At 33.9% G+C, this 21,570-nt stretch overlaps 1 protein-coding gene across 16 annotated transcripts in view; it reads right to left on the minus strand.

The window, feature by feature from the left end:
- Window positions 1-21,570, minus strand: part of BAZ2B (bromodomain adjacent to zinc finger domain 2B) — a 383,461-nt gene that overhangs the window by 130,971 nt on the left and 230,920 nt on the right. For all 16 annotated transcript variants that reach the window (XM_058549063.1, XM_058549049.1, XM_058549051.1 and 13 more), the window contains one exon: window positions 3,125-3,271. In XM_058549063.1, coding sequence (XP_058405046.1) covers window positions 3,125-3,269 — 145 coding nt within the window. In that variant the 5' untranslated portion in view covers window positions 3,270-3,271. The remainder of the gene's footprint in view (window positions 1-3,124; window positions 3,272-21,570) is intronic.

Here is a 21,570-nt window from a genome sequence, read left to right on the forward strand (position 1 = left end):
CTGTGAAACTGGTATACAGGATATTGTACATCATTTGGCGTTTTACACAAAGGTTCTGGTAACATATTTCCCACATCACTCACGGCTAGAAAAACGTTTATTTTTTTTCTGAGGATCTGATACACATACTAGCACTAGTATGGGAGCCTTGTAAACCATTATGTTTTCCTTATATTCTCAGAAGCTAGTTCACTAGGTTTTTTGTTCAGCATCAGTGGTTTTCTTCAGCTAACACCTTTTTACTTTTTAAAGCCTATTTTTTGATATTTTAGTTGTTTTGATTATTGTGCCAACATATTTATTGAAAGCTGCCCCAAATTATTTTTAAAGTAGGTAAGTTATTTTTAAAAAATCATACCTTAAAGGGAAAAGAAATATTACTCTTCTGATAAGAGGAACAAAACCCATATCTGCAGACAGCCTTAGATTAATCAATCTTTACTGCAGTGTTATTTTCTACCTAAGTTACTATAATAAAATTAAAGGTGTATTATGAGAGGCAATCCTCCAAGGTCCCTGCATATTATTGCTGGGTATGCAACACAATGCACTGACTACTGTTTAACCAGGCCATTTCTCAGGATTGCATTTACAGTGAGCAACTTTGAAGGACGAGGTAACATCTCCTTCCAGACAAAGAGTGGGTTTGCTTTCATTTACTCTAAAAGCAGTGGATTCCCCAAGCTCAGTATTCCTCAGCTGTGACCCAAACCCACTGCATGTATAAGATCCAACCCAGCCCCCTCCGTGTCACCCCTGTGGGACTTGGGAGACATGGGAAGCCAATGCCAGCATGATGCTCTTGCTACTCACTGTGCCATAAGTAAAATCTCTGACTCAAGAGTCTTATGTCTTCTGCCAGCATCCATAATAGTAACAGGCTAACTTGTAGGCAGGTATAATCCCAGACTCTGGCAAAGTGTTAATTCAAAAGAAATTAGTTGATCATTCAAAGTTTGAGAGCAGTTTTGAATTACATCCTTTGTAACTCAGAGAAATTCCCATAGACATACGAAATTAATGAAGATGACAGAGAAAGGCCAATTAAAATAACTATATAAAACAGCAGAATGTCCTGAAAGGCACTATTAAAGAACTGTTGAGGTTTTGACATTTTAAAGATGAAAATTCTGTTTTGTTATCTCTGTACATCGAAAAAATTGAGGAGATTCAAATTGTTTACGATAAAGAGGCCAGGCCCATTATCACTCTATGATTTTATTTTAAAATGGAGAGAATTATCAGACAATGAATAGACCAAAAACAATTAAACAAGAGAAAACAAGAAAATATGATCAACTGAGTTATGCAGGACAACTGAGCATTCTCTTAAGTAACTACAAGGCTTTATTTTAAACATAAACTACAACACTGTGAAAGTTAAAAACAAAAAGTCATTTTCTTAGAAAGTGAAAAAACTCACGCTGTGGGTACTAAAGTATAATGTGTTAATAAGTGATATATTTCTGAATAAATATAGAAATAAACTATACTTTTATTCAATGTAAGCATCAACATAAAAACTCTAAAACCTTTTTAATTTGTAGTTTTAATAAAAATGAATTCTTTTCTGGACAAGGAAATTTCTGATGTTATTCAGCAACTCAGCGTACCTCACCCCTTCTGCAACTGCCACTAAAAAAAGTAGTGCCCAAAATGTGACTAATCAGAATTGTAAGCAATTCACATGATACAAATTCAGAAAACTAAGTGAGAAATAGGTGACAGGAAAGTGTCTAGAAAACTTTAGGCTTTGTACTCAGGGATACTACTGAAATCTTCAACATAAAAAAACGACATTTCTCTAGAAACACTCTATATTTTAAAGACTGATTCATAAGTAAATACAAAGTAAGATGGCAGATTGGAAGAATACACTGAAAGGAGTTGACAACAAAGGAAAGAAGAAGTTATAAAACCAGGAAAAAATTACAGAAGTACAACTGTGTGCAATCATTTAGACAAAGTAACTTAAGGTAAAATGCCAATTGTGGCATCACTACTTTTGAACACAGTATATCATCAAAGGCATTCATTATTTTATACATAGCCATCATTTTATATATAAGAGAAATGCAGATGAAGTTGTTAAATGACTTAACCAAGATTGTAAACAGTGCAGGAGAACAGGGATTTTATTTATTTTTTGAAAAGTGTAATGCTATATTATTTTAGTTATTTTGTAATCACTAAGAAAATTTCAGAAAATTGTTCTGATAAATCAGTGACAAAACGACATCCTTCCTATCATTGCACTGATTAGAAAAAATTAAAATAACTGAACAAATATATATTTGACAATTTTCTAGGGTATTTTGTTAGCAAACATTCCATATTTATGCATTTCATGTACCCAAAATCACAAATATAATTTTGAAAAAGTGAAATATCATTTAGGTCTACTGCTTATAACCATATGAAATAATCTATAAATTAAAAATATTTAAGGTTAAAAAGCTTCCTAATGATAAAGGAATGATGTAAAAAGAATGTATTCTACCAAACCTGTGTTGGGGCAAAGAGAGATTTTGGGAGGTAATTAAAAATACCTTCTACATAATTAATCAAAATTGAGGGTATTTTCACTTTTGAAATAAAGCTCTCTTTTTAGCAATATAAACTTTGTTCATGTTTAAGAGAAACTTTTCGTGCTCTAAACTTTTAAAATATTTTCCATCAAGTAAACGATCTTCCTTAGTATACATCTGTGACCTGGGGTAGTTGGAGTTTGATGAAGGTCATTTCAAATACCGGAAGAAAATTTAGGGCAAAGGGTCCATAGCACTGGTACCTAATCTTACCACCAAGAACTCCTTTGTATTTCTTCACCCCTCATGGGCCTATTGTTTTAAAAGATTTTGCATGCATTAATTCATTAATTAAAATGATCAAATTAAGACATTAAGATGAGCGTCTAGTAAGCATGAGAAGCCTGGAATAGCCAGTGTTACTCTAGTGTACTGATAAAATCCAGAAAAGGCAGAGACTTGATGTTTAACTTAGACATTGTTCAACAGGTCAGTGGAGGTAATGAGAATATTTTATTCAGAGTTCAATAAAACACGATGAATGCAAATTAGGAAAAAGCCAGCATTCTAAAATTGAGTTAATAAAGGGTATTCACCACATGGGTTGATTGTAGAGCTAAGAGAAGCAGCTCCAGTGGAAAGGCCGCCTTTTGAAACTGATGAAGCCACAGAAGGTACAGATGATGAAGTTGGTGTAGTAGAGGAGGCTGTTGAGGATGGTAATCGTTCTCCAGACTCCATATCTGAGAGGGAGAAAAATGTTAATTCTCAGTTTTATCTTAGACAGCAAGATTATTCATAAGAATTAAACATATTTAAAATAAGTCAAACTTTTAGGCATTCTTTTTAAAAATATGAAATAAGTTTAGAAATATATGCTCTTTAGAAAGATAAAATATAGAATAAAAATATACTATACCAATTTATGAAATAAGTTTAATATTAAGTATACCAAATCCTCTTGTAATAGACTTGCAGTGTTTCCTTATATCAAAATAAAAATTAATAGTAGTTTGAATATAGTAACTTCACACATATGTGTGTTGCCACAACCTTAGGAAAATTAACATATTAATCTCTTATTCTTTCTAAATCAACTCATCATCTATTCACTTACAACATAATACCCATATTATCTTAATGAATCAAGAAAATACCACCACATTTGAATGGCCTATAATCCTGTCTTCTAAATCTAGATAGCAATATGCTTGTAGGTCTTAAGCATCCAAGAATCTGACCTGGTAATTAATCTCCAATACAGTGAGCTCCCCAAAAAAGACAAATATATTTTAGAGTTTTTACTATAGTCACGTTTAAACTGTGGTCTCAAAATGGCCTTAGTATGACCTATTTATAATGACTGAACCACTTCTAAGCATCTTTATTAATTTGCTTAACTATTTTGGGTACAATCTTACATTGGTCTTATTGTAATACTTTATATTGCTATTAAAAATCTAGAATAGAAATGGGTGAAGGGGGTCAAAAGGTACAAACTTCCAGTTACAAAATAAATAAGTCATGGGATGTAATGTACAGCATGGTGACTATTGTTGATAATACTGTACGTACTGTATAATTTAAAGTTGCTAAGAGAGTAGACCTTAAAAGTTCTTATCACAAGAAAAAAAATTTGTAACTATGTGTGGTGATTGTGGTAATCTTTTTGCAATATATACAAATATCGAATCATGTTGTACACCTGAAACTAATGTTGTATGTCAATTATATCTCAATAAAAAAAATAGTTTTTAATCTAGAAGAGGTTGGTCATTTTAATACTACCTGCATATACTGATCCCACAATTAAGCAAGGAAATCGTGAAATTAACAGTTGCTTTAAGGAGTACACAATTTATAGGATGAAACACAAAAAGATGCTGCTCACCTATAAATGAACTTATGATCAACCACAAGTAAACTTTCACCATTTAAATAATCTAACCATAAAAATATTTCTATATGGAATTGTATGGCCAATTCATATAATTACTATATATTTTCTAAGCAAAATAGTTTGATTTCATTCAAAAATATTGACCAATTAAAATAATGCAAGGTTAATGTTTAAATGTTGATTGAATCTGTATCGTATATAGATGATTTTTCTCATAAAATAGATACATATGGTAAAGGTAATCTCAAGTTGACACACAGCATCATTAGTAAGACCATTTCAATGAGTTTTCTAATCACATACAATTTAAAAACTTCTCTTTATATTCTGGTATTGCTGTCAATTACCTCTATAGATGACGGTACTGCTATAATGAGTGTGTCCATATTCTTACTGAACTTTCCTTTCTCTTTATCAGCACTTATCATGGAAAAGCATAGTTGGTACTGATGGCTACCTGGAACTAATGCTTAAAGGGCAGGTTTTGGGTCATCAAACAGTCACTAATGAGTTTTGAGACATGTGGCTGTCTGATGGCAAGGCCCATGGCTGACATCTTTCTCTACAAACTATTTTCACCATGAAGTATCATTTCACTAAACACAAAAAATGTGTATTCTTTACCTAGACTGAGTTTACAGAAAGAGGCTATTTTTTAAAATTTATAGCTGGTAACCTCATTGTCTGAAAGAATTCTAAAATGTACTATTTAAATATATTATTATTTTTGGGGGACAGGCCTGGTGGCGCAAGCGGTTAAGTGCGCATGCTCTGCTGCGGCGGCCTGGGGTTCGCAGGTTCGGATCCCGGGCGCGCACCTACGCACCGCTTGGTAAGCCGTGCTGTGGCGGCGTCCCATATAAAGTAGAGGAAGATGGGCACGGATATTAGCTCAGGGCCACTCTTCCTCAAGAAAAAAAGGGGAGGGTTGGCATCAGATGTTAGCTCAGGGCTAGTCCTCCTCACAAAAAGAAAAATTAAAAACAAAAATAAATATATTATTATTTTTTTAAATAATGGTAGGTTTTTTGAAGAATTTGCTTTTGTACTCCACAGCAAAAATAATTTGGTGACATAATATAGATAAGCACTTTAGCTGAGTATCTGGCATATAAGAGCTCAATAAATAATAGTCATTACTCTTTTATAGGATAGTAAGTTATAAACTCTAGGTTTATTTCTTTCTGTTGATATAACTTGATTCAAGACTAAAGTAAGGAAAATCTAGAAGGCAAAATGAGCAGTCTTTACATATTGCTCAATGGAGATTATTTTTCCTGGAAATATTTATTAAAATTAAAAATATACATATACTTGGATCTTGCAATCTACTTTTGAGAATCTATTCTGTAGAAATAAAGTACCAGTAAATTCTTTATTATATCATTGTTTAAAAATAAAATAAAATTTAAACCTGGCAATAAGAAAGAGTAGAACTAGAGCTAGTAGCATGAGGTCAGGGGCCATTTTTAGCTTCAGTAAAAGTGCAATTTTCTCTTTTATTCTTGGTTATTTTTGTTCATTTAAGCGTGAAGGGGTTTAACTTTTTAAAAAATATGCTTATGCAGCTATTTTCCTTAGAAGTCTACTATATACATTATTCCTGTATTATTTTATTTTAACTATTTTAATCTTAGATATATATCTATTTTTGTGTGTGTGTGAGGAAGATCAGCACTGAGCTAACATCTGATGCCAATCCTCCTGTTTTTTTGCTGAGGAAGACTGGCCCTGAGCTAACATCCGTGCCCATCTTCCTCTACTTTATAAGGGACGCCGCCACAGCATGGCTCTACAAGCAGTGCGTTGGTGCGCACCCAGGATCCGAACCGGTAAACCCTGGACCACCGCAGCAGAGTGCGTGCACTTAACTGCTTGTATCACCGGGTCAGCCCCTTACACATATATTTTTTAACCAGTATGATCTCTTAGGTGGCTGAGCATTCTCCTTGTATGTAAAGTATGCTTCTCTTACACTGGCCCTGAGTTAAAAAAAATTTTTTCCATGTTTTAATAGGTATTTCTTAGCACTAGTAAACCCAAATTTGGTCAACTACTCCATGTTCATCTTATAAATATCCTTCTTCTCATTACAAAGAAATTTTAACAAATCCACTCTAGCCTTTGCTACTCTAGAATGGATATTATTTCATGCTTCAGTTAAGAAGGATTGGCTTTTCAAAATTTTCTTTTTAAGCTAAATATTATTGAATTAAGATATCATTTACTATTGACCCCTGCTGAAGCACAAGCATAGCTCTGGTAGGAATCCTAGCCATCAACTTGAAATTTAAAAGGTAAGAAGGTAATGCCTTTCCAACTGTGAAAAATCCACAAAAAATCATTGGATCGCTATATTGTAAGAACTATTCAAAGAAGGTTTAAAATACATGTGCACCAAGGAATGCTAAAGCAGTAGATGAAGGTTTGAAGAGAAGATATCTGCATAGTTTCAAAGTATCTCCTCCAAAATATGTACTAATTAAAAAGGGCAAAAGAGTAACTTCACAGTGGAAAAACTATATCACCTGTAATAAAACACATCACTATCACGTATCCTCTGATGCCCTTAGAAGGGCATATCACCTCTGTGATATTCTTCTCAATAACACATAACTTCAGTTGAATTATGAGAAAACATCAGACAAACCCAAATTGAGAGACCATATACAAAATAATTGACTAATATTCATCAAGGGTTAAGGTCATGAAAGAAAAGAAAAGACTGAGGAACTGCCATAGGTTGGAGACTAAGGAGCTACAACAACCAAATGTGATGTGGGATGCTAGGTTGGATTTTGGAACAGAAAAAGGACATTGATGGAAAAACTGGTGAAATTCTGTAGTTTAGTTAATAGTCTCTAGGTTTAGTTAAAAAGGTCTGTAATTTAATAAGGTCTGTAGTTTAGTGAACAGTACCGTACCAATGTTAATTTTCTAATTTTGATAATTGTACTATGGTTATACAAATTGCTAAAATTAGGGGAAGTTGGGTAAAAAAATATAGTGAACTCTGTATTTGTTTTTGTAACTGTTTTTTAAGTCTAAAATTACTTTAAAATAAGAAGAAAAACAAAAAACACAAAGTTTGGCACAAACTTTGAAGAAATCAAGATTCAGATTACACTGTGTCAGCAACACATTTTTAATAACAAATGCTATCTGGGTTCAAAAACTATGTCTGGAGTTTATTAGCTGTGACCTTGTATAAATTTTGTAACTTCAGTAAACTTTTAATTTCCAGGAGTAATACGAAGATGTAGTTGGGAGGATTAAATGAGATAATGCATGTAAAGTGCTGAGTACCTAGCATTCAATAATTGTCAGCTATTGTTTTTAATAAATGAATGAACATCTGTGTATACAATTACCCATGTGTATGTGTGGCAATAAAAGAAAGCTTAAGATATTTTTAGATTATCCATTTCTAGTAAATATTTCAGAGTCATATCTATTTATAGGTTATATATAAGCTTGGCATAGTATTACATTTTTTAGCCAGATAGATTTTGTGTTAAGAATTAAAAATAAATGCCTCACAATTACATAAATAGCAACAGTAAGGTGTTTTACCTTAAAACTTTCAAAATAAGCTGGAACACAAATATAGATGAAAAATACATTAATTTTCAGTTGAAAAAATATCATTATGATCACATGAGTTATTCAGTATTCAAGCATACTACATAAAAATTGATAGAAACTCACTTATTCAGATCATTTAAGAAAAATGTATTCATTAAAATAAAAACAGATCAGGTACCCAAGAATCATCTATTACCAAATTTCTGTTACCAAATTTCTGGCTAGAGCAGGCAGATCTGACACTCACATTCCTATAACAGCCTCTCATTCTGACCCTGTGTGTTAAGAATACTGTCTTCATCTCAGGTTCCAAATCACCACCAACCAACTGATTCTTTGTGGCCAAAAACAGCCCAGATACCACAAGGTCAAGACAAACAGATTATAATCACCTCACTCTCCCATCCACAACACACTCACCTATGGAAGAATATCAATTAGTAGCTACCGTCTTTTAGCTTAAGGCCATTTGTGAGAGTATAGTTTCTAACGTATAACTTAGGAATTCTTTATTTACAAAGTTAACTGGGTGGGGTAAAGATGACTACAACTGAAAATTAAGATACAACACTACAGTAAAAAGTAAATTTGTTGATATGAACAACAGGAGAAAAATGTGCAGAAGATGATGAAGGGATTATAAATGATTTGACTCATTATAGATCTTTCCCATGATCCAACTAGTAGTTGGATCCAAACTAGTAGTTCTCAACCAGGGATGACTTTGTAATACCCCCTCATCCACTAGCAAACATTTGGCAATGTCTGGAGACATTTTTGATTGTCACAACTGAGAGGATGCTACTGGCATTGCATAGACAGAGTCCAGGGATGCTGCTAAAGCACCCTACAACGCACAGGACATCCCCACACAGGGAATTACCTGACCCAAAATGGTAGTAGTGCTAAGGTTGGGAGATCCTGATCTGAAGTATCAAAAACTGTATTACTTGGAATGCAATTAACCAAAACTTTGTTAAGTAATAATTCTATATAACTACTATAATAAGAGGATTCAAGCTGATTTACTGCCACTGCAATCAATGATAAAATTATATTCAACCTATCTTTAGTGACCTGTAGAATTTATTATTTTATGTTTTGTCCTAATTGCTTAAAATCAATAATGTATGATACGCAATTAAGACATATCACAATGCTTACGCATACTAGGTAACATGAAGTTACTGTATTTTACTACGATATTTACCTGTAACAATTCTGAGAATAGATAAAAATCAGAATTACCACAACCAACTTCTTCCCTGCATGATGATTCTATATACTTCAAAAAGATTCAGTGATCAGTTGTTAATGATAATACTGTTCAAATTCATGCATATCAAATGTTCCTTTTTGTGTAATTATAGAGTTTATGAACACTCACAGCTGCTAGGTATAAACCTGAACAGGTGCAAATAGGGAAGGGCAAGACATGTTGGCTAAGAACTGTAAACATGATCAGCTGCCCTGTGTTTCAGTTGCATGACTCGTTTAGCATCAAAAGTAGCTATAGAATAGACTAAAGATTCAGAAAGTAGACATAAAAACAGATATTTTTATTTAGATATTTCTCCTGGAATGAGTTTTCTTAAAGAGTGTCTTTATCTTTGCTAACAATACCAAAAGTTTTCTGTGGGAGTTCAAAGCACAAAAGCAGATTTGGTGAACCGTTGCTTTTCCTTACAATGTAATCTCAAGTGAAATACTATAATTAGGAAGAATATCAGGAGACAGTCACTATGCTGCTTCTTTTGGTTTAGCAGGTCTATTATTTTCTAAAAGTTCTGACAAAGGTTTTTATATAACTATTTTTTTAGATAACTTCCAGGCAACTGAACATGTGGACAAATAACACTTCAAGATATAAGTACCAAAACCAAAACAAAACAAAAACAAAAACCAAGCAACAAACAAAAATTTTTCTGTTAAGGGATTTTTGAGAGATAGGATATGAGGCAGAAATACCTTATTAGATAGCAGACAAAATTATTCTCCGAATATAATATGTTTGAAGGACAATGATTCTATTTACAAAATTTTTATTTATCTACATTTTCAGAAATAGTTACTTCAAGTCATTAAGTATAGTATATTGTGGTTTAAAACTTGAATACATAAAATGGATCAATTTCCTTTGGCGCTTCACACATTTTCACTACCACTGTAAACAGTCAAACAATCACATCCCAAAACAAGAGTGGGCTGGCGATCAGGTGCTCTGTGTGGCAGCCTGTGACCTGGAGTAAGTCTCAGACAGCCCTAAATACTTTTTCTCCTTATCTGAAAAATGATGATTGAATTAAACTAGCCCTCAAGTCCCTATCAGAGTTTTATCAACTTGATGGTAAAAAGAATAAAAAAAACAAAAACCTCCACATTGCATTAAAATATTTAACAATTTAATTTCACTTTTTCCTTATCCTCCCTTCCATGGGCCTTAGTTCTATCTCCAAATGTATATCATGCTAAATTATAGAATTCTGTTAAATCTTGTAAAGATTTACTTGCCTTATTTATACCTCAAGAGACCTGATGATGAGAAAATTATCCAAGCACTGATTTTCATACTGCTCAGTAAATAATCTATTCGGGGAGTATTCTTTTCCATCCAAAGGATTTAAGTATTCCTTTGTAATGAGATATCTGTGAGGAAGAGGTTACCCTAAGACATGAGAAAAAGATATAAAAGAATATTAAAGGAAGATTTGAGCAAGATTTAACATGTATGGATCAACTAAACCATAGGTAGAGTCTATGAATTTAAACATTGACTAGACTTAGAAATTGCGATCAAGGATACACAGGTTAGAAGGATAAAAAGAGAGACAATCTCTGGTTAATTGATCCTTTCATCTACAAATGCAAGGGGTCCCAAAGAACAAGCAAAAAGACCTAAAACTTTGTTTAACTGAGAAACACAATTAAAATTAACTGGAATTTCTAAGACATTTCCGGATAGTAACTGAGGTCAATGCACAACAGATTGAGAAAATAAAGCAGAGTAACAAACAGAAGTCATGTCATTCTATGTAAGATATCCACATACACTCAGAAGCCAAGGAAAGAAGGATGCCAAGTATTACATGTCTCGTGAACTAGAATAAAAACTCCCTTTCAATGGGAAGAAGCAGAGCTAACCTAACAGAGAAACAACACACTTCAAGAACAAAATAAGGGTAAGTGTTTGTGAACACTATGCAAAAATATTTTTGTCCCAATCACCCTAACATTAAGTTTGCCTTTCTAATATTATCACTCTCCTGTTCAAAAGTTTTCAATTTATCTAAGAAATATATTCATACATATGGGTAAAGATACTTGTAAAGGATATTGATTACAACATATTAGTTGCAAAAGACTTTTAAAAACAAAAAATTCCATCAATAAGGAATTATTAAATTATGGTATATTCCTTTAATAGAATACTATGCAGCTGTTATAAAAGAATGACATAAATCTATACTAGATAATTGGTTAATGAAAAGAGTAATGTAGGGAGGAATAGAAATAGCAAGATCTCATGTGCAATAAAGAAAAGGTATATTCTTATGCCTGTATGCTCAGAATATTTCTGGAAAAATATATAAGAAACTGGTAATTGTGTTTACTTCTGGGTAAAGGGACCGGGGAATTGAAATCTAGGATGGTAGAATTATTTTTCACTATATATCTTTTTCTATCACCTGAATGATTTATCACGTGCTAGTATTAATAACAGTTAAAATAACAAAAAAGGGAAGATTTCTAAAGGTTTATTATTGCTAGAAATTACCTTTCAAAATGTTCTGCAGAGTCTTAGGGTATCTTTAAAGTACCTTGAAAGATGGCAAAGAGGGGAAGAGGTAGAGGCTATGGCTCTAGCCCACATGCCACCTGCTTCCATCAAAGGTCCTCTTTTATCTATTTTGTATGTTGGGATTCCACGTGAGATTCTGTTTGAAGAAAGGGTCCCACTGCTTTTAAAAAAAGTTTGCAAACCACTGGTCTAAAGGATATATGTCTCACACCACTTCTTAATAACATGGCCATCTGTGCAGTCCTATTTACTGTGACTTCAAAATCTGAGTCCTCAGCTTCAAGTAAAAAAGAGGCCCTTTCACTCTTCCCTCGTCTTCAATTCCTAATTTCAAGCCATTGCACAATACATCCTCAAATTAGATCTCATTTTCTCATGGAGGACATCCTCCTAATTCTGCACCCCACATACCCTGACCCTGGCAGGCTGAGTCAATCACCTAGTTGGGGAGGTTTTAAGTGACGTATCTAATTATCTATCTACTATCCCCTTTTCAATCTCCCCCTGCATACTTAGTTCTCTCTTCTTTTCTCTCATTTGTTTTAAAGAGGAAATCGAAAAGAATAAGAACAAAATAAGGTAATTGTAGAACAGAATGCTTGGCTCTATTGACATTAATAATTAGGAACCTGCCAGTTGGGGGTTAGAGGGAACTAAATGTTGAATTTACAACACTGTAGAAAAACAATTTTCTTCCTCTTAGAAAATCTAAAACCTAATGACATTGTACTCATCCTCCCCTTCCTTCCTGTTAAAATGGAGGAGGTGGCCTTCCTTCATTCTCTTAAATGTATTATTACCTTTCCATAACTTGTCAGGGACTTTATAGCATTGGTCATTTCCTTCCTTTTCTGCATCTCCACTCTACTGGATTCCTCTCAGTTATCCTCCAGCCCTAAAATCAACGAAAAACTCTCCTTTGACCACTCATCCCCATCTTGCTACCTGATTTTTTCTACTCTCATTTTCAACTACAATTCTTAAAATGAAATAGTCTACACATATGGTTTCCACTTTTCTACCCACCTTTCACAATTTCACTCACTCTAGTCTGGCCCTCTAAATTTATTTCTATAACACATCATTAGCATGACTTTAGTGCTGGGATCCCACCACCAAAACAGGGCATGAAAGTTAAGCAAAATCTAATCAAATGACTCTGTGGCCCAGCCAGAAAGGAAGACTATGAAAAAAATAGAGACATCAACCAGGAGATAAAGAGAATTATTTGCAAAAGTTGGCAGCAATCTGACTCAGGGAATGCAAACACAAATCAGATGGAAAAATTTAGGTATCTTTAATCCAGGAGGCAAGTCGTAAAACTAAACCCTAGATGTAAGGCATGTACTTGATGTCCCCTAGTGGGGGATGAACACGAGCATGTCTATCCTCCTGACCCACCACATCCAATCCATTACCAAGTCCTCTCAATTTTGCTTCTACTGTAATCTTAAATCGATCCACTTTTTTCCATGTCCATAGGTCCACCCTAATCCATGTCACTAACACTTTTCCTCTAGAGCAAAGGGTCAACAAACTGTGGCCTGTGGGCAGGGTGCCTATTTTTTGTAAATAAAGTGTTATTTGTTTCTGTATTGTCTGGGGCTCATTTTGCACTATAATAGCAGAGTTGAGTAGTTGCAATAGAGACCATAAGGCCTGCCTAAAATATTTACTACCTGATTCTTTAAGAAAAAGTTTGCCAATCCCAGCTCTATAGGTTACTGGAACCATTCCTAGCTGATCTGGTTTACAAACTTGCCCTAGTATCCCCACCCTCCCTGGTAAAATCCATTCTTCACAAAGTAATCTTTGTTAAAAATATAAATTAGATAATGTCACTTCCTTGCTTAAACTTTTCAATAATGTTGCAGTTATATTTAAGATAAACTATAAAATCACTGATAGGCTCCACAAAGTTGCTCTTTTTACCTCTTTAGCCTCATACATAGTATGTGCTCAATATTTTTGGCTCAATGAACTGAATACAAAACATAAGCGGGAATTAGAGACATTTTCCATAGTCACAACTATGATTGTTTTCCTTTACATTCTTATCAATAAGCTCTAAAAGAACTAGTTAAGTGAAAAACTAGTTTGAGGGTTAGGATGAAGGAGATATTTAAATGCTGATACTATTAATTACCCTTGAATTTTTGTTTATATATTGAATAATCTGGAAGGAATTAAAAATACAGTACCAAATTTTCAGTGAAACAATTTTAGTGAAATTGTTTAATTCTATGGTAGGCAAAATAAAACTGATAATGAACTAGACATATTGAAACACATGACAATTCAAAAGGAATATGTTCAAAGTTGTATACCGGACCAAATACACCACAACTACAAGATTGGAAGAACCACTAAAAAGAAATAGAGTTTAAAAAAATGAGTAAAGGAGTCACGCTACATCAAGCGGTCAGGCTAGAAGTGAGTTAACCTAAAATTTAACATCATTATAGAAAAAAATGAGATTATGTATCAAATATAGTACTACTATTATTGACAGTATTATTACTGCTTATAACCCCCATTATAACTCCACCATCACCACACTACTTATTGAGAGCCTACTAGTTATATCAGGCACTATGCTAAGTATTTTCACTTCGTTATTTTAATCATACCAAGTAAACTCCAAGAGTATTATTATCATCATCAATAATAATAATAATAATAATAATTTTCAGATGAGGAAACACAGACAGAAAGATTAATAACTTGCCGTGGCCAAAAGGTGTTAAGTGTCAGAGATAAAAGTCTGGCCTCACTCTTTCCTTTGTTGGGGCCCACGGCAGGCCACCCCAAAAGATCCCACAAGAGCATCCTGATTATTTTGAATTGAAGTTACTTGAGAAGCAAAAAGGGCATTCTGACCCTCCTGTCTCTGTGCCCCTGAAAGCAGGAAGTAAATCTCCCATGTGGAAGGTGCTCTCCCTGCATTCTTATCACCAGAGCTGGGGAATTCACGGCCCAGAAGCCTGCATAAACAAACCTTGCTAATTTACTACCTCAAGCCTAAACTCTACTTAAATTCCTCACTAATTACGTACCCCAAACCTAAGTTTCTTTAATTCTTCACACGTTTATTGTTTCTTTGTGGAAAAGATACATATACTGCCTGCTTTGTTCACTCTCTGAGCATCATTTATTTATGGTCTCCAAAACGTACATAGTTAACTGGGTTTTCCTCCTGTTAATCTGGTCTTGTGTCATTTTTACTATTAGTCCAGCCATAAGAAAGCAAGAAGAGAAGAAAAGGGATTTTCCCCGTTCCAACACCTTCTAAGACATTTTATTATAATCTATATTAGTTATAACAATATTAGAACATGTGAAGGTGTGGACACTATTTTTAAACACTTAAATTTAAGAAATAAGGGAAGAAGCAGATCAGGCATTGTGAACAATTAAAATGTGACAGAATAAGTTTTATAAAAGAAAATGAAAATTTTCAGGCCAAAAATAAGACTGAAGAATGACAATTGTGGTCTTAGGAACTTCTGCTTTAAAAAAAAGCATCTAAAAGGCAGTCTCAGATTAAGTCTTTTCTTACTTCCCTCTAAAATATCTTTAAAGACTCACAAAATGAAACTTAACAACATAAAAAACTAAAAGAGTTGATGCCCTGTCAAAATCTGGGAAGAATTTCTATAGTCCAACAAATAGAGAAAAATAAACTGAAATATTTACTAAAGTGGATAATGTATAATCATTAAAAATCTTATTTTCTAACATTAAACACAGGAAAACATTCATGGTATAATGTTAAGTGAAAAAGGTAACACATTTAACATAAACACAGTATGATCTAATTTTGTTAAAAAAAAAGGTATAGACATATGAATATTATAAAGAAAAAAAAAAGAATGAAAAGAAATACACCAAAATGTCAACAATGGTTATGTTAGAATGGTGGAATTATGAGTGACTTTTGCTTCTTTTAATACTTTTCAATCTCTTCCAATTCTCTATATTAAAAGTTACTATATAACAATTAAACACTCATTTTTTCAAAGGAAAAGAAATAATCTTAAAATTTAAATCTGGCACAGGAAAAATTCTTAATCAAGAACATAATGAGCTATTTTACAGATATAAAATCTGTCCTTGAGAATACTTTAGGAAAATGACTCACCATCATTTGTCCTGGATGGTTCAAAAGAAATAAATTAGTCACCAACTCTGGAGCTACATTTCCAGTTATCATTAACCAAGAGCCACAAAATAATAAAGGACATACAAAACATAATTTTTCAATAAAAAATCATAAGTAATTTGGAAACTACTGTATTAATGTTATTGGCTTAGAGTAGCTAATTGTTTGCTAACCAGAGGGCAAGATTCTAGATCAAGTAATAAAGCCAATTTCCTCTCAGCTATATTTTTCCACTAATAATGAATGGATAGCTTACTAAACCATGGACAGATGCTTATTTCTTGAGGCTTATTTCTTTTCTTTTTTTTTTTTTTTTTTGTGAGGAGATCAGCCCTGTGCTAACATCCGCCAATCCTCCTCTTTTTTTTTTTTTTGCTGAGGAAGACGGCCCTGGGCTAACATCTGTGCCCATCTTCCTCCACTTTATATGGGACGCCGCCACAGCATGGCTTGCCAAGCAGTGCGTCGGTGCGCGCCCGGGATCCGAACCAGCGAACCCCGGGCCGCCGCAGCGGAGCGCGCGCACCCAACCGCTTGCGCCACCGGGCCGGCCCCGATGCTTATTTCTTAATAATATAGCATAAATGGGTTGCTGATTATTGAACAAATTATAATGAACACACTTGAAACAAACGGAAAAATAGAAAGTCTCAACAATGAAACAGAAGATATAAAGAAGAATCAATGGAAATTTTAGAATTGAAAAATGTAATAACCAAAATAAAAAACTCACTGGACGACCACAATAGTAGAATGGGGATGATATAGAAAAGAGTCAATGAACTTGAAGACAGATCAGTAGAAATTATCCAATCTGAACAACAGAAAGAAAAACCATTAAAAACAATTAAGAAAGCCTCAGGGATGTGTGGGACAACAAAAGGTCTAACATTCACATCACTGGAGTCAAATAAAGATAGGATAAAGGGTGTGATGCTAAAAAGTTATTTGAAGAAATAATACTTGAAAATTTCCCACTTTTGGTGAAAGACATAACTATAGATTCAAGAGGCTGAGCAAATCCCAAATTGGATAAATTCAAAGAGAAATTAAGTTTGAGACAAAAGGGGACACTAGTTCAACTAAGTATACCACTTACCAAATGAATTCAAATTTTAAGAATTCCCTCTTGGGAAAGAACCAGAAGAACGATTTACCTGCAAGTTTACCTGAAAGTAAGCTGCGACTTGGAATTATATCGTATTGTTTCTCTCCGATTCCTTCTTTCCTTCCTTTAAGTCAATGTCAAAAACTATGACTTCTTAGAAAGATACATCTTGCTTCTAAGGTCGATGACTACTATTTTACTATCTTGTTAATTATTTTTTTCCCAAATTTATGACAAAATTTTATAAATGGTAGGATCCAAAAGAATACAGCAAAATCCATGCCTTAATTCTTTTGTGAATATTAAATTTATTTATAATTAAGAATCCTTAGCTGAGAACATCTGGATCAAATCAGACATAAAATACAGATAAAATATGTTAGTCAAATCTCCCCTTGTTACACTTTCCAATCCAAGCCTTAGAAAATGGTTCAATTATTTTATACAAAATTTTATACTGTATAAGTCCAAAATAGTAATAGAATCTGCCCAACCTCTTGGGTTTATTAGTAGAGGTGTGACCTATCTAAACTAAACCAAATCTTAGTATTATAGTCTTATTTCATGTTAATTCCTACAAGACTGATAAGATCAGAAATACACTTTGAAGAATTTAAAGGTGATACTGACAATCCTTATCACACAGGCTATAGGAGACACATGAAGAAAATCGTATTTAACACACACTAAATAGTACTTTGACTAGCCCACTGCCAAGCTCTGGAGCTCCAGCATGCATCCCTGGACGGATTCCACTTTCTCAGAGGTCTCATAGATGAAGGCAAGATTGGGAACAAAATGCACCTATAATATGCTTTCTGACATTATTGCCCTTGCTCAGAATGCATGAAAACTTTTCAAAAATTAACTTTTCCAGGACTTGCTATAATGTTCTGTAAAAAAAACACAAGTTTCCGGGAATTTGTTTTATGGTTACTATTAAATTTATACAAATTACATCTGTGTAATATGTCTGAGTCATATTAACCTTAAAAATAATTTTAAAAACAGGCTCACAAAAATTCAGCCTAGTCCTACCAACACTCAAATACCACGTCTTCTCCTCCTTTAGTTGGCTAGTGATATCAATAACTAGGCTGAAAAAATACAAAATTTAACCAAATTGCTTATAATAGAACCTATATAGTGACAGGGTTTTTTTGTTGTTGTTTTGTTTTTGCTCAGGAAGATCTGCCCTGAGCTAACATCTGTTGCCAATCTTCCTCTTTTTGCTTAAGGAAGATTCACCCTGAGTTAACATCTGTGCCAATCTTTTTTTTTTTTTTAATTTAATTAATTTATTTATTTTTCCCCCAAAGCCCCAGTAGATAGTTGTATGTTATAGTTGCACATCCTTCTAGTTGCTATATGTGGGATGCGGCCTCAGCATGGCCGGAGAAGCGGTGCGTCGGTGCGCACCCAGGACCCGAACCCGGGCCGCCAGCAGCGGAGCGCACGCACTTAACCACTAGGCCACGGGGCCGGCCCCATCTGTGCCAATCTTCCTCTATTTTGTATTTGGGTCGCCGCCACACCACGGCCACTGACGAGCGGTATAGGTCCACGCCCAGGAACTGAACCCGGGCCGCCGAAGCGGAGTGCTCTAAACTTAACCACTAGGCCACGGGCCAGCCCCTATATAGACAGGTTTAAAAGGTGATTTCAAACATTCCAAATGTAAGTAATCATGTGTATTCCTGATGTTTAATGATTTCTAAAACTAGTGATTGCTAGTTTAACATGTCCCTATCTACTACAAAGCAAGTATATAATCATACTAGCGGTTGGGAGAAAATTAACTCTGTAATTGGTGACTATTGACTATCTTCTGTTAAAATGTATAGCATTTTAAAGCTCTGAAATTAAATTTAAATTTTCAGCAACCATATTACTTTAAGACTTCTCATACACCATAACAGAAGTAAAAAATCTCTAATATCTATTATAGCCATCTGTTGCTAGATATAGCCACAATCACCATCCTAATTCTTTCATTTTTCTCTTACTTGAACTGTCATTTAATTGTCCCTTCTCTCCCTACAAACCAATCCTTTGAAAAAAATCATTGTGATGGCACATACTTACTCTCCCACCCTTCCCCACATTAACAACAAAATTAAACTCAAACTCCTTAGGCTGACCTTAGGACTTTCTCACATCTCAAAACTTTCCCTCTCAGTATTCCCCAATCAAACTCAGCTGTCATCATCACCTGATTCTTGCACCACACTTTCCCAAATCCTTGTCTTAGTTCCAGTTGTGCTCTCTTCCCTACAATGTTTTTCACCCCTTGCTCAATATCCACATATCAAATTCTCTCTGTTCTTCAAGCCCCAGGTGAAAATGACACTCCATGAAGGCTTACCTGATTACCCAAGCTGGAAGCCATTGATACAAACTCTTAGTATTGTGACTTAACAATTTTGAGAAGTCAAAGCTCTAAAATTTATCATCTTTGAAAAGCATTTATCACTGCCTCTTTTACTGCACTTATCATATGTTATCCTGTATTACAATTATGAAATTACATAAATTTGTCTAACAATCTGCTGGCTTATGGGTGTTGAAATCATGTTTGTAGTATCTTACATTTCCCACAGAGCTTTAGTAGAATACTATGCCCAAAACAGTTGTTTATTCTATATTTGTTGAATAAATGAAAACAAGTATTCATTATTTATGTGCCTTAAATTAATGCATCATATTCAAAAAGAAAAAATGTGGCAAGAAAAATAGCAATGCTATAACTATTAAACTGTAAAATCCTGGTATTAGAGCCAGTATTCTGTCAAATCTGTTTTAAAATGATCACAAGAAATATTAAAATGACATTTTAAGACTCTAGCACAGAAATCATAGGTGATCCTGGAAACACTGGGAAAGTTTTGAGTTTAAATGGTACTAAAATATCTCAATATTCCTACTATTATAACCAAAGAAAAAACACTGACATTAAAATAAAGGCCATTCATGTTTATTAAAAAAATGTTTCTTTATTAACCAAAGCGTAACTTGTGTAGAACGGTGAAAATAATTCAGCTAAATAGTCTTAATTCTATCTTACTGCAATGTTCCCCCAAAAGAAAAATAGGAAGTGGTCACATTTTAGATTTTACATTCAAAGAAAATAATTTATTAAAAAATAATTGTATTTTATTCTTTAATGACAAAGGTCATGTCAACACTTTCAACTTAAACTCAGAACTATAGGATTTTTACTGTACCTTATCAATATTTACATCTGCAGTTCTTGCTTTTAACTTACTGAAAATTTTTGGCACAAGAACCAAAAATCTCAGTTCTTGAAACTTTCAGCACTTAACAGAGAATTCTCATTTGGTTTATGACACAATACACAATCAACAGCCTCAGAATAACAATACCAATGCTAACACTAACACAAGAATACGGTTAGTAAAAACACAGTTCTTTTGGTCCTCAGAATGTGGGGACATATACTCAAATTACAATATTTACAAGTCACTTTAAATATTTCTTCTCTGTGTGGTTATATCTTCAACTAGATAAAAAATCAGGTCCTTTCATTACATTTCATTCCAATTTTTAAGGACAGTACTAACTAGACAGCAAGCAATTTTGATGAACCAAAGACAAACGTACCAAAAAGCAATGTCTAAATCTGCACAGTCCGATAGGGTAGCCATTACTAAGCAGCCACATGCAGATAATTAAATTTAAATTAATTAAAACTAAATAAAATTTAAAAGTCACGCTAGCCATATTTCAAGAGCTGAACAGTGATCACATTATCATTACAGAGAATTCTCTTGTACAGTCCTGGTCTGAATGATACTCTTCCCTCTGACACTGAAATCTTGCTTAGTGAGGTAGCTTGCTTCATATTGAGTAACTAGAGCTGTTAAAACTGTTAAAGCATGAGTTGGCAGCTTTAGGGCAGATACTACCTTATTAAAGTTTTCTTGAGGATGGTTGATGTGCAAGAAGTTATCTAGGTCAGCAGTTACCTCCATGAAGAAACTGAAAGTATTATCATGCTATCATGGTTTCTTCACAGAGTATGTTTACCATTACCAAAATATTGAGAATAACATTAAAATTACTTGGAGATTATTTAAGGTGGCTTTTAGCTATTTAAAAAAACAATTCACTTAAAAGCTTGAACTATTCACTTAGAAGGTAACCTCAAATAATTCTCTTGTTATATCTTGCATTACTTCTTAAATATTTCCATCCAAGTATCCCTAGCACAAATCACAAGAGTTTTGTTCTATTTGCAACATTGTAGGTCTAGTAACTATTGGCAGAAGAGGCCATATACATATACCTGCTATAAATTCTCAATGTATTTAATTAAAGAGACAGAATTTAACAGGAAAAAAAGGTGGCTTCGCAGAACAGGACCAGATACAGAACTTCTTTGCATGGGTTTCCCCTTGCCCCTCCACTGATGCTGATGACAATCTTTGTACAGACAGGATCTTTCAAGAATAGAAAAAGACGCTAAAG

This window comes from Diceros bicornis, chromosome 10, assembly GCF_020826845.1.
Source record: "Diceros bicornis minor isolate mBicDic1 chromosome 10, mDicBic1.mat.cur, whole genome shotgun sequence".
Taxonomy (NCBI): domain Eukaryota; kingdom Metazoa; phylum Chordata; class Mammalia; order Perissodactyla; family Rhinocerotidae; genus Diceros; species Diceros bicornis.